We start from the raw sequence: 12880 nt of genomic DNA on the forward strand, positions 1-12880 counted from the left end.
ATGAGAAAAGACACAACACATCGATTTTACAACAACCATATTCATAATCATTTTCACCGTCACCACGTAAAGTTCGTCACATATTTTGTATATTTCGGACATTTATGTCCGAAGGCAGTTCCGTATTCATCCACAAATCATTCGATTAAATTTTGTTTTACATTCCGGTGTTAATGAACAACGAATCGTCATATCATGGTCTATATTTTATGTGTTTAACATTTTGTTTTCTATGATAATTTTAAATATCGCAAGATATTGTAAGCTAACGCCCGATATAATTGGTCAAGAAAACATTTCAAAAATTGTATCTTCATAATTTTGGTGATATTAAGTTGGGCGTGTGCTTGCAAAGGTCTTGTTAAGTGTTGGATGTTGTGGACACGTGAGTGGCGACGCACGCTTGCCGATCGCTCTCATAGCTAGTGTTTGTGTAGGTGCCCGCCATTTCCCTGGCTTACGAGGAGGCCGAATCTGACATTATGAAGCGACAGCCGCGTAATCCTTTCAATGATAAGCTCGTTAACGAGAGGTAAAAACACGGCGAGTGACATCGCTCGTACAAAGATATTATTCTATCCGCTATTTGCTTGCTACCACGTGTATATTAGTCTTCAATGTTTGGGGTTTGGTTGTTGCCTGCAGTGTGAGAGGTGTCCTGTAGGTACACGACGTAGAGTGTGGATATTAAAGGCGACAATCGCACCGCTCCAGTTTTCTGCCTTGCGTTGTCTTTAATACTTTATTTCTATATTAACTGATTTCCTCTTTCCTTTAATGTAGCTTGATGTCGTGGAATAACGTGTTTAGATTCCCGTGATTGACCGGATCCTGTCGGTTCAAACACGTTGTTCCATGTTTTGTGGTTTTATTAATTATTTATTACTATTTCTGGTGTATGTGAGTGTTCGCTCTTAAGGTAAGTTGTCGATATCTTCCTTGTGTCTGCCATCTGTCTTTCGTGCATGCATTTTAAACACACCTTAACATTGTTTTGGTACAGATTATTGTTTCTTACGGTTTTCTTTTTATCTATTTTTATTTCTCATACCCTTCATGCACACAGCACACACACCATGACATACAGTTTTGTTTACATAAGTATCGTCTATCATTCGAGAACTAAATACAAATCATTTCACCGCATTTACCGTATATGTCGCGGGTAGGCTACTAAATGTATCGTAATAGTACATCATATACGTATTCGTAATAATATGTACACTATTTTAGGTCTGGTTTGAACCTGTCATCATTAGCGTAGTATTTCAGATATCCTATACTGTGCTATTTTTTAATAAATATTAACGTGCTATTTTACATCTAACACGCTATATCTTTCTATTTTATAAAAATTTCTAGCATTTCTTAATACGATTGTAATATTAAGTAATAATAGTTGTATTGTATATTTATTTATATGTATACCGGAGCTAGAGTTATAGCCGGAGCGGACGGGGTGTGTAGGTGACCGTACCGTAAGAGGAGCGCGATCGTTGTGTTGGTTTGTGCTGATTGCTTGGTGTTTACGAAGGTACCCGCTATATCATTGGCGTACGAGGCGCCTGAGTCCGATATCATGAAGCGGCAGCCCCGAGACCCTTACCGTGACAACCTCGTCAACAGAAGGTCGGCCGCACTCGCCACCGCTGTCGTGGCAACGCTTACTAGATTCTCATTTGGGTGTAACACCATGTATAGCCCCACTATCAAAATTATATACAAGGTGCAATTTATCAACGGAATGTCACTTACTAGATGAAAACAAAATACACTCGGCATTAACAACAATAGAATTAATTACTTACTTTTTCACTTAAAAAAATATTGCGATGCAATTGAGTGAAAAAGTAAATAATAAGTAAATTTCACCAATTAAAGCAACAAGGCAATGAATTCATGATTTATACACTATTTCAAAATTTAAATTTGAAATAATAACACTTCATTCGTTAAAAATAATTGAAAATTGTACCCTGTATTATAGTCTATGGAATTGGTTTTAATAAATGATAAAATATTTTAATGGTGCGGCTACTTGTGGTTGAACAGTTCCATTTGATATGGATGTGGAAGAGTGATTATGAAGACGCCCCCACCCTCAATCCAGCACTACGCAACCACCTGTGTAGAGTCAGACAGAGCCCCAGTAAAACAATTTGAACCCAAAGATACTCTACTCCGTGTAAAATACACGATATATTCTGTTTCCTTTTAGCTTCTTGAGAATGAACTATAACGATAGTTTCTTTTTTAGAACACCTTTAATCATAGAATACTTAGAGTATAGTCTATATCTTTACAATCTTCACTCTTCCATATTTTAAAGATAGATTTAAAAGACATTTAGCAGTGAAATGTCAATAATTGCACGTTAGTGGGAAATTAGTGAAAATTAGTGATCATACGAAGTACATACTAGTGAGTTAACTGTGTGTGATTGTTTTTAGTCTTAGTAGAAGATATACTTAGATTATTTTAATAGAACTTTTGTTTTTTCAAGGAATGATTTAGGCGAGATGGAGCGTACTGTAATAGTTTTCATATTTTATTTTCAATATTATGTATTTATTAGTTCATTATGCGGGTATATATCACATAATATATTGCAGTTTTATTAGAAGCACGACGCTGAGTCGATCACAACGCTAAAGAGCTTACGTCACCAACACAACACTCATCTTGCTAACTGCAACTATTCTTAAGCTATCCTTTTATTTTTAATCACAAACGCTAAACTTTTCGTTTGCTTATGCTTATCGATGGTTCCTACTAATAACGTTAAGCATGTTTGGCGTAAACTGTGAAAAATACTCATAACACAATATGCTATTTTACTTAAAATGATGAAGTTAAAACTGACACTTTTAAATATAACGAAATTTAAATAAACATTTTCTTAGAATTATATAAACAATCTTTGCACAGTTCGAACTTCATTACTATGTCACCTAAATAAGACAAATGCTGTGACAATGTGCTTTTAATTAAATATACCAATATTTTAATTTGGTGCACGTCAACATTTTTATTTTACTGTATAATATTTTGAAGTTTGTCTTATTTTGGTTCGCAAAAGTATGAAGATACACATTATAATGTTTTATTGTATTGCTAACTGCTAAAATATTCCAGACTATCCAAAATTTTGCATGAATCTTAAATTGTACAATCTATTCCAAAAGAATCATAGTAAAGAAGTCTTAATTGTGTTTTAGACTACAGAAAAGATAAAATTAGAGTTTTGATTTGCGTAATATTTTTTTCAAAAATGCTTAAAGCACGTAAAGAAAAATCAAAAGTACTGGCTTTAAGTTGGACGTTATTTAAAACTTTGAGTATTCTTGGATCAATACTCATTGAAAAATTTCAACAATTGTTAAATATATCCTCTGATTTTAACATAAAGCCGGTACTATGTCCTGAAGCATAAACTTTTTTCGATAAGTTCTATAATATTTATTGCGGATATCAACAGGCTGATTTCAATGGCATATGGCCAAATCGGAATGATCCAAGCAGCCGCTGGTTTCTTCGTGTACTTCGTGATCATGGCTGAGAACGGGTTCCTTCCTTTGAAACTGTTCGGTATCAGAAAGCAATGGGACTCGAAGGCCATCAACGATTTGACAGACTCATACGGACAGGAATGGGTATGTCGCTCAATTCAAATACAATTGTTTAGCTTTTGTGAAATCATTGATTCTTACATAATATACGTTTCCTTCGCAGACTTACCGCGACCGTAAGGCTCTCGAATACACCTGCCACACCGCTTTCTTCGTGTCCATCGTAGTAGTACAATGGGCCGACTTGATCATTTGCAAGACCCGCCGCAACTCGATCGTGCACCAGGGAATGCGCAACTGGGCGCTCAACTTCGGACTCATCTTCGAGACCGCGCTCGCCGCCTTCCTCTCCTACACGCCGGGTATGGACAAGGGTCTGCGGATGTATCCTCTCAAGTGAGTGCTTTAATGTTGCTATCACGTAAGAAACGTATCGCACGAATGTCGTTAGCTATTGGTAATCGTGATGGTAAAACTCGATCTCTCGACAGGTTCGTGTGGTGGCTGCCCGCCATTCCATTCATGTTGTCGATCTTCATCTACGACGAGATCCGGCGCTTCTACCTGCGTCGCAACCCGGGCGGCTGGCTCGAACAAGAGACTTACTACTAAACTGCACCGACCACTGTCCACACCGTCGCGTCGTGCAACAGTTAGTTACTGCGTACATAAGTTTTGTGTTCTTATATCAGACTGACAGAGGTCGCGGTGCCGTCTCGGTATATGTGTAATCGCTGTCGTGTACGCTTCTCACCGCTTGTTACCGCATCGCCGAACCCGCCGAGCGTCTGTCTCGCGCCGTCCGCGCGTCTAACGAACTATCTATGTATATATGCAGTGTGGAATGAAATGAATTTGTGATGATTAAAATATTATACACATAATATAATTTTAAATTTGTGAGTCGCGTTATTTTTGTATCGTAACTTGAGTAATATCGTTGTTAACGGATGTCTCCGGGAACCTTGAATCTGCGCGCTCGGCCGCGACTCGGTCGCTGTGGCTCGCGCGGCGCTACGATAGATGTCACTAATGATGTTGTTTTCACACCACGCTAAGTTCCGGACACCGTCTAGCGGTGGGCTCGCTCGCGCTCGGCGGCCGACGAGAAGCATTTGTTGTAATATTATTACAGTTAAGAAGCCATGAGTAAAATTATTTAAGTGATTTAGATTAAGTTGATTTTTTCGAGTGAATAATGTTTAGTTGACGATTCGAACGGGTGCGTGGTGTGTGAGAGGTCGATGTGGAGTGCCTGAGTTTTAGTGTACTACTGCTTACTGTTAGGTAGGTAGTTGAAATTTTGAGCCATATTTTCGATCGTAAAGTAGATAAACGAAGCATACACAGTCGCGAACGCTTGGAGGACCGCGGACGGCGGCGGGCGATCGCCGACGGCGCGCCCTGGACCGCCGCGGACCTGCACGGACCGGTGCGGACCGGCGCGGACCGGCACGGGCGCCTCCGGTCGCCGCGCGCCGGCGCCGAACACTATGCTTTTCTTTTTCTAAAATTAACTGAAAACTTAGTGATTTTCGTGAAGTTTATTAAAATAGGCTGCTCATAATAATTATGTAAGATTTTATTTCTTAATTAAAAAATAATAAACAAAACGTAGAAATGCGTAATTAGAAATTTTTAAAATTATACAGTTATGATAGAGTCATCTTGTTTTAGCCGTCGCTCGGTGGCCCACCGCCCTACCGCGAGCCACCGAGGCCAACGGCTCATTACAATTTTCGTAACGAATACATATAACATATAATAATGGTTACAAAAGTAATAATTATATTACATTATAGCGACTATAAATTAAATTATATGAAATGTTTATAGATTTAAATGATGTTTGTTTCTTTAGAGTGACTTTCTGTGCTTGTTCGAAGAGAACGATGTACATTTCACAGACAATAGTCGTTGATTATTATTGATATTATTGTAATGATTGGATCTTTGTAAGCTATTCGTTTAACGTACACTGTAGAACTAACATTGTTTTGCGTTCGACAGTTCTTTACACCGTTTTATTTTATAGTATTACTCTGTTGGCTAGGAACGCTGTAAAAATGTAAGTGTTAATAAAAAAAACATTTTCAAAATATTATTGCGATGTTTCATTCACATTAGCTAATACTTATTAAATTCTATTTATGCTAAACCTTGGTCTGATTTGTTGTATGCAAACTTATACCTCTACCTTTTCATACACACATTTCTTGATAATGAAAATGATGTGCACTTGTGGTCGAATATATACATTTTACATTTTTAAAACCATTAACATGAAAAAATGTTAACTCTAGTAATCAAAGAAAGTTAATAAAAATGTATATTACAATGAATATTAATAAACGAAAACAAAAGGAAAATGAATTTATGTATCTATATTGCTGGGTTGAATAGACAACTTTAACAAATAACATCGAACTTGGAAATTTTATCACTCATTTAATACTTATTGCAATCATTGTACTTGTCTCATTTGAGACAGATATGCTTTACTTTTTATAAACTCAAAACATGCATATCTACGATGATTACGTCATTGAATCAGTCTGTACAGTCCCACTACTTGGCAAAAGCTTTCTTCCACATATAAATAAAAGCTTCACACTCAACAGCCCCCAGTAGAATTTTCTCCTGTGTCAAGGATCCGGAAACACACACAAATACAAAAGCACAAACGCCTAGACCACGATAAACATCTATATGGCCAATACAAATGTCTGCCATGAGCGAGGATCGAACCCGCGACTGCCAGCGTAACAGCCAGTGCTGTGACGCGTTGTGAAGTTGGCGAATAATTTATCTGACGATGAGGCCCTCCGGCATCCTAGTAAAAATAATCACGTTAGAATTTAATTTTAATAAACCACTGTACAAAGTAGTCACAAAACTATTAATAATATTATGTGCATTTTAGTAAAATATCTACTTTGGTTTTTTTAAGAGCACAGGTTATACAAATATTCATAATGAAATAATAATTTACTTTTAATAAGATTTTTTTACTAATAAAATTCTTTTCCCCGAGCTTTCTGTTCCGCAAAAGTAGATATATGACATCATTAAAGTTTAAAGATAATAGACAACAGCCACGTTTCGTAGCTGGTCTTGTGCCATAGAGTTTCTTAAATAGGTTTTATTAACTTTAGTTTCGAAAATGATCGTTCAGCACTAGCTGTAGTCACAGTCCGCTTCAGCCTGTAATATCCCACTACTAGGCATAGGCCTCTTTCCCCATGTAGGAGAAGGATCAGAGCTTAATCCACCACGCTGCTCCAATGGGGTTGGCGGATATATTCCCTACTACGAGTAACGATCGCTATCAGGTGTACATGATAACAACCGGGACCGACGGCTTAACGTGCTCTCCAAGGCGCGGTGGGGAGACCCACAAGGACTGCACAAACACCCAGATCACGGCAAACACCTGTATGGCCAATACAAATGTTTGTCATGAGCGGGGATCGAACCCGCAACAGGTACAATACATGGCTTTTATTTTGAATGTGTTCAAATTTTAATGATTTGTTTGAATTTGTATGTTGTCTTTAGTTGTGTGTAGTTTGCATGGAGCATAGAGAAAAGGAGAACGATCGCTATAGAAAATAGTGTCCCGAAAATATCGACGAAATAGCGTAGCGCTACGATCGCTAAGTTGCCTCAATAAAAGCGCGGGCTATTGTGCGCTAATTTGAACTGATCTATCAAGTCTATCAACGTTTAGTTCGATTATTTTATTAGACATTCGAAGGTTCATAAATTCCTAACAAATTGAAAAACTGTTTCTGAGCTACAACAATTCAAAAAGTTGTAAAAGTTGTTATCGTCATACTATACACACGTTTCTACGCTTTTACAGATGTTGTTTCGAATTTACACTAGCGTATAAATTAAGAGACTGGGTTTCATTTTACCTGATATTCTTTTAGTTTTAACTTATGTATATTTTAAGTATAAGTTACAATGACCGATAGAAAAAAAAATTCAACGTATATAACAACTCCAGAGATGTGTATATACGTGGCGAACTCATGCGAAAATTTCGCATAAATTGAAAAGAAAAATCAGAATACAGTGATTAAACTTCGATAATTCGCAAAAAAGGACGTGCCTTTCGGATCAGATAGTACTAAATAATAATTATAGAGAAGACTGTCTTATTTATAAGTCTGTGAGGTGTTTGCATATTTTTAACCATGGGCATTAATTTAATTCACAATAAAGATTCATTCAGAAGTAGACGATATTGGATTAAGTTACGTAATAATAATCTATTTCAATGCAAATAAGGATAGGAAGCTTAGTATAAAACTTTACAGTCAATATAACACATAAATTTTTTATAACCTTTATTTTTAACCGACTTCCAAAAAAGGAGGAGGTTCTCAATTCGACTGTATTTTTTTTTATGTATGTTACATCAGAACTTTTGACCGGGTAGACCGATTTCGACAAATTTTGTTTTAATCGAAAGGTGGTGTGTGTCAATTTGTCCCATTTAAATTTATTTGAGATCTAACAACTACTTTTCGAGTTATATCTAATAATGCGTTTTTACTTGACGCTTTTTTCGTCGACCTACGTTGTATTATACCGCATAACTTTCTACTGGTTGTACCGATTTTGATAATTCTTTTTTTGTTAGAAAGGAGATATCCCTAGTTTGGTACCATGATAAGGAAACCAGAATCTGACGATGAGATCAAATATAATTATTTGACAATTTTATATATAAATAGCTTCTCAAATACACGTCAATAACTTTATGAAATTAACAAATTGGAATCAAATAATATCAACAATTAAATTACTCTAGTAAACAATTAGCAATGAAGAAACTGATCAATCTAAATCTAAAGACATGCAAGCCATCAAAAGTAATGTCAAGGCCAGAAATTTTTGACGACAGATCGTTATAAGTACCTACGTGCTAGTCGATTGTGCGATTCAATTTGTTAGTGGTATTTTGCTTGTATGCTTCAGCCTATAATGCTCTAATATCCCACTGCTGGGCATAGGCCTCTTTCCCCCGTGTAGAAGTCAGAGCTTAATCCACCACGCTGCTCCAATGTGGGTTGGCAGATTTATTCCTTATCAATCGCTATCAGATGTACATGATAACAACAGAAACCGACGGCATAACGTTCTCTTCGTGGCACGGTGGGGAGACTCAAAAGGACTGCACAAACAGACCACAGCAAACATCTGTATGGCCAATACAAATGTTTGTTATGTTCGGAGATCGAACCCACAACCACCACAAACCAGTGCTCTGACCGTTGCGCCAACGCCTTGTCCTGTATATTCCTGTATATTCTATAGCTTTTTTTGTACAAAAAGTACATTATTGTCTCTCATTAATTATGAACAATATTATGCATATTTTGACATGGTTTTATTAATTTTTTTTTTCAATAAAAATCATAAAAACACCACAATTACTGTTTTTAACGATGCTTACAATACGTTTCTTCACATAATTTATAATTATAAATACAACTTTTCTCAAAGTAAATTAAGAGTCAATAAATAGTACTAAAATTATCGGAAATATATTATCCATATTATTAGACTATCTGTTAATTATTTAATTAACAAGGAGACAATATAAACATGGCCTTTGCATTGTGACTACTATACAGGTTTACTGGCGAAGTGGTGAATTAGTATCAATATTGAGTGATAGTTAGTAGAAATGAAAGATCAAAATTTGCTATATTTAATTTTTTTATTCCATAAAATTGCTTTATAAATGTACAAAAAAAATCTGCTACCTAAAAAACTTTTTATCTATTGACTTGCAAGATAATTTAGAATTTTTCAAAGGTAATGTAGATACTCTCTTTCTTTTCACACTACTACTAAAAGATGTACTTGATGCTTGTTTTTACTTCAGGTGTCATAGTTCTAGATTGAGCCTCGATTTAGGTGAATCTTTAAGTTTATTTTCAATTTTCACCTGATGTGTAATAGTATGAGATTTTTATTTATATTAAAAGAAATGAAAGAAAATATATCGTACCTATAGTGTATGTCAGTTCCTTTACATAAAATAGTGGCTTGCAGAGTTTCCATATACATTTTTATATCTTCTATAGATGATATAGTATCATCAATAACAATTTCTGGTCGTTGAGAGAAAGAAACCTGTTGTATCAGAACCTGCCAAATTTCAAGTTTTTAGGTGTTATAGTTTTGGAGATTTCGTGATGAGTGACCTTTTGCGTTTATATATATTATAGACTAGCTGTGCCCGCGGCTTCGCCCGCGTTGAAATCAGTTTGTCACAAAGTTTTACCTGCAAAATTCCAGTGAAACTCTCATCAAAATCAGCTTAGCCGTTCCGTAAACCTTCCTCTTGAAGCCCTCTCTCCATTGGTGAAACCGCATGAAAATCCGTTCATTAGACTTTGAGGGAATCGATCACATACGCTTTTGGGGACTTTGTTTTATAATACACTAACTATTGCCCGCGACTACGTCCGCGTGGTTATGAAGATATGCAACACTATGTATTAAGGTGCTTAAAGCAAATTATTATTTTTATTTCAGTCACTTGAAATGCTTATCACTCTGGATAACTTTTTCAAAGGCACAATTTAGTATAATTAAATAGTTATTTTTTTAAAACCTCTCTATATACCACATTTTTAGTTTTATTTTCAGGCTGCAGTATAAATAACCTATCAGGCGAACTTATAGCTGCTGTATATGTTTCATACAAACTATCAACCCCAATTAAACCCCCTTAGCGGTGGAATATCGCAAAATCCGTTCTTTTCAATTTCATCTTTGTCCATCTTGGATGGATGGACCATTCAGCGGTTTTTGAGTTCTCGTGATGAGTGAGTCAGTGACCTTTCTCTTATATATATATATATATATATAGATTACGATGTATTATTTGAACGGTGGGGAAGTCCCCACCATCTATAGAGCATACATTTTAAATTTCAAGTCTCTTACTTCAAAAACATAGGACTTTCATACAAACTTCCAACCCCCGTTTTACCCCCTTAGGGGTCGAGTTACGTAAAATCCATTCTTAGCGGTAGTTTACGCCCTATAAGAAGCCTACCTGCTAAATTTCAAGTTTGTAGCTGTTATAGTTTTGGTGATTTCGTAATCAGTGAATCAACCTATGATCCCCCGTTTTAACCCCAAAAGGGAGCTGATTTCTAAAGATATATTATTTGAACACCTTCTCATCATCTATAGAGCATACATTTTAAATTTCAAGTCTCTTACTTCAAAATCATAGGAAGTTCATACGAACTTGCAACCCCCATTTCACCCCCTTAGGGGTCGAGTTTCGTAAAATCCGTTCTTAGCGGATGCCTACGTCTTATAAGGAGCCTACCTGTCAAATTTCAAGTTTGTAGGTGTTATAGTTTCGGAGATTTCGTGATGAGTGACCTTTCGCGTTTATATATATTATTATAGATTATAGATAGATAGATAGATAGATAGATAGATAGATAGATAGATAGAGATTGCTGTTCGTTAATCTCGCTGAAACTCTAGAACGGCTGAACGGATTTATCTTATCTTGGTCTTGAAATGTTCGTGGAGGTCTAGGGAAGGTTTAAAAGGTGAGAAAAATTCGAACAATTGCCGGGAAAACCCTAGAAACAGCCCTATTCTTTTTCCCATATAAACTTTTTCTAAATAAAATGTAGAGTCAATTTGTACTTTATTGCTATCAAATAAAGTTCATGATGAATAATATATTAGGGCACATTTTACGTAAGTTATTATTGATTAAATTGATCTTATTCGTAGACCGCATTTTAATTTAATTTACATACAGTAAAAATGGTATTAACTAGCTATTTCTCATTATCTATTATATTGTTGCGGGGGCGTTAACAATAGAAAATTCCCGTTTTTAAACTATCAACTCCAAATTTCGTACGAATCTCCTATATGTGATGCAGAAATGATCGACGAGCGGATTTTAGGATAACTCATGCCCAATAAGGATTACGGGGGTGGGCGTTAACAATGAAAATTTTAAATGTATGTAACTCCGAAACTACTGAACCAATTTTTATCAATTTTTGTACGCATCTATAATTTTGTCTAACTTGGGAGATAGGTAGTTTTTATCTCAATCGGATCTGGTAGGTGGCGCTACTATCGTTATGTACCTCTGAAACTACTGAACCACTTTTTATCAAATTTTTTAAGCATTTGTAATTTGGTCCAACTTGGGAGTTAGGGTAGTTTTTATCTTAATTGGACCCGATAGGTGGCGCTGCTAATGGTATGTAACGCCGAAACTTCTGAACCAATTTTTATCAAATTTTGTAAGCATCTGTAATTTTGTCTAACTTGGAAGATATGTTAGTTTTTATCTCAATTGGTCCCGTTAGGCGGCGCTGCTATCGGTATGTAAGCTATCAAATTTGGTAGCTGTTTTCCGGGCAGGACAACGTCTGCCGGGTCCGCTAGTAATTAATAGATATTAAATGTTACTTATGTTCAACTTAATTCTAATTTTTTATAACAATTCAAACGATGTTTTTAATAGTAAAAATTGGTTTTCTGTAAAGTTGGTTTACGGACGATTGTTTAGAGATGTGATGTGATGTGCCAATCGAGTGGAAGAGAGATAGATGCGACGCAAGCGTACAATGAACGTAGCGGGACAATGAGTCATCCTTTTTCGTGCATAGCCTTGCGCCGGCGTTCATCGATTTATTAGACGTTGTCACGTCAAAAAAAATTGAACTTAAAAATTTAATATTTTATTAATAAACACCAAAAAAACTTACTATAGAAAAAAAAGAAACAATGAATGTAATCAAAATATTATTGCAAGTAGATTAAAAACGAGTTCTCTTGGCCAAAATGTCAGTGAGTCACTAAAAGATACACAAAATTTCGTTAAATATCAATGAAAACTCAATGCCTTATGAAAAAACTATCGCTCCTAGCGTTTTGGCAATATTCCAGGGCGTCCTGATTGCAACTCTTGTAGATGTAGTTCAAAACAACTATATTTCTCTTTAAATATTATTCGCCCCGATACAGCAAATTCTTATTCTTCTGTCAAAAGTTAGTCGTAAAAATATTTTTTTTTTCTTATTTACCTTCAGGGAATATACAAAAAATATATTATCCGAATTGATCGAGCCATTCTCGAGTTATGCGCTTAACACCATTCATTTTTATTTATATAGATTTTTAAAAATAAGGTTAGCCCTACAGTTATAATTTATTACTTAAAATTTTCTTTAAAAAATGTTTATATAAGCTCACAAACTTACTAACATAATTATTATAATTACTTTGTTTAAGCC

General features: G+C 35.6%; 1 protein-coding gene across 3 annotated transcripts in view; it reads left to right on the forward strand.

Annotated features, from left to right (window-relative positions):
• LOC123662342 (sodium/potassium-transporting ATPase subunit alpha) overlaps positions 1 to 5673 on the forward strand; it is a 47473-nt gene extending 41800 nt beyond the window's left edge. Inside the window, exons 13-16 of one of the 3 annotated variants that reach the window (XM_045597194.1) lie at positions 438 to 532; positions 3479 to 3653; positions 3733 to 3965; positions 4061 to 5673. In XM_045597194.1, coding sequence (XP_045453150.1) covers positions 438 to 532; positions 3479 to 3653; positions 3733 to 3965; positions 4061 to 4181 — 624 coding nt within the window. In that variant the 3' untranslated portion in view covers positions 4182 to 5673. Of the gene's footprint in view, positions 1 to 437; positions 533 to 1534; positions 1630 to 3478; positions 3654 to 3732; positions 3966 to 4060 lie in introns of all 3 variants that reach the window. The other 2 variants (XM_045597195.1, XM_045597193.1) reach the window with 2 other exon arrangements.
• The last annotated feature ends 7207 nt before the right edge of the window (positions 5674 to 12880 follow it).

The sequence above is a fragment of the Melitaea cinxia genome, chromosome 18 (genome assembly GCF_905220565.1).
Source record: "Melitaea cinxia chromosome 18, ilMelCinx1.1, whole genome shotgun sequence".
In the NCBI taxonomy this organism is placed as follows: Eukaryota; Metazoa; Arthropoda; class Insecta; order Lepidoptera; family Nymphalidae; genus Melitaea; species Melitaea cinxia.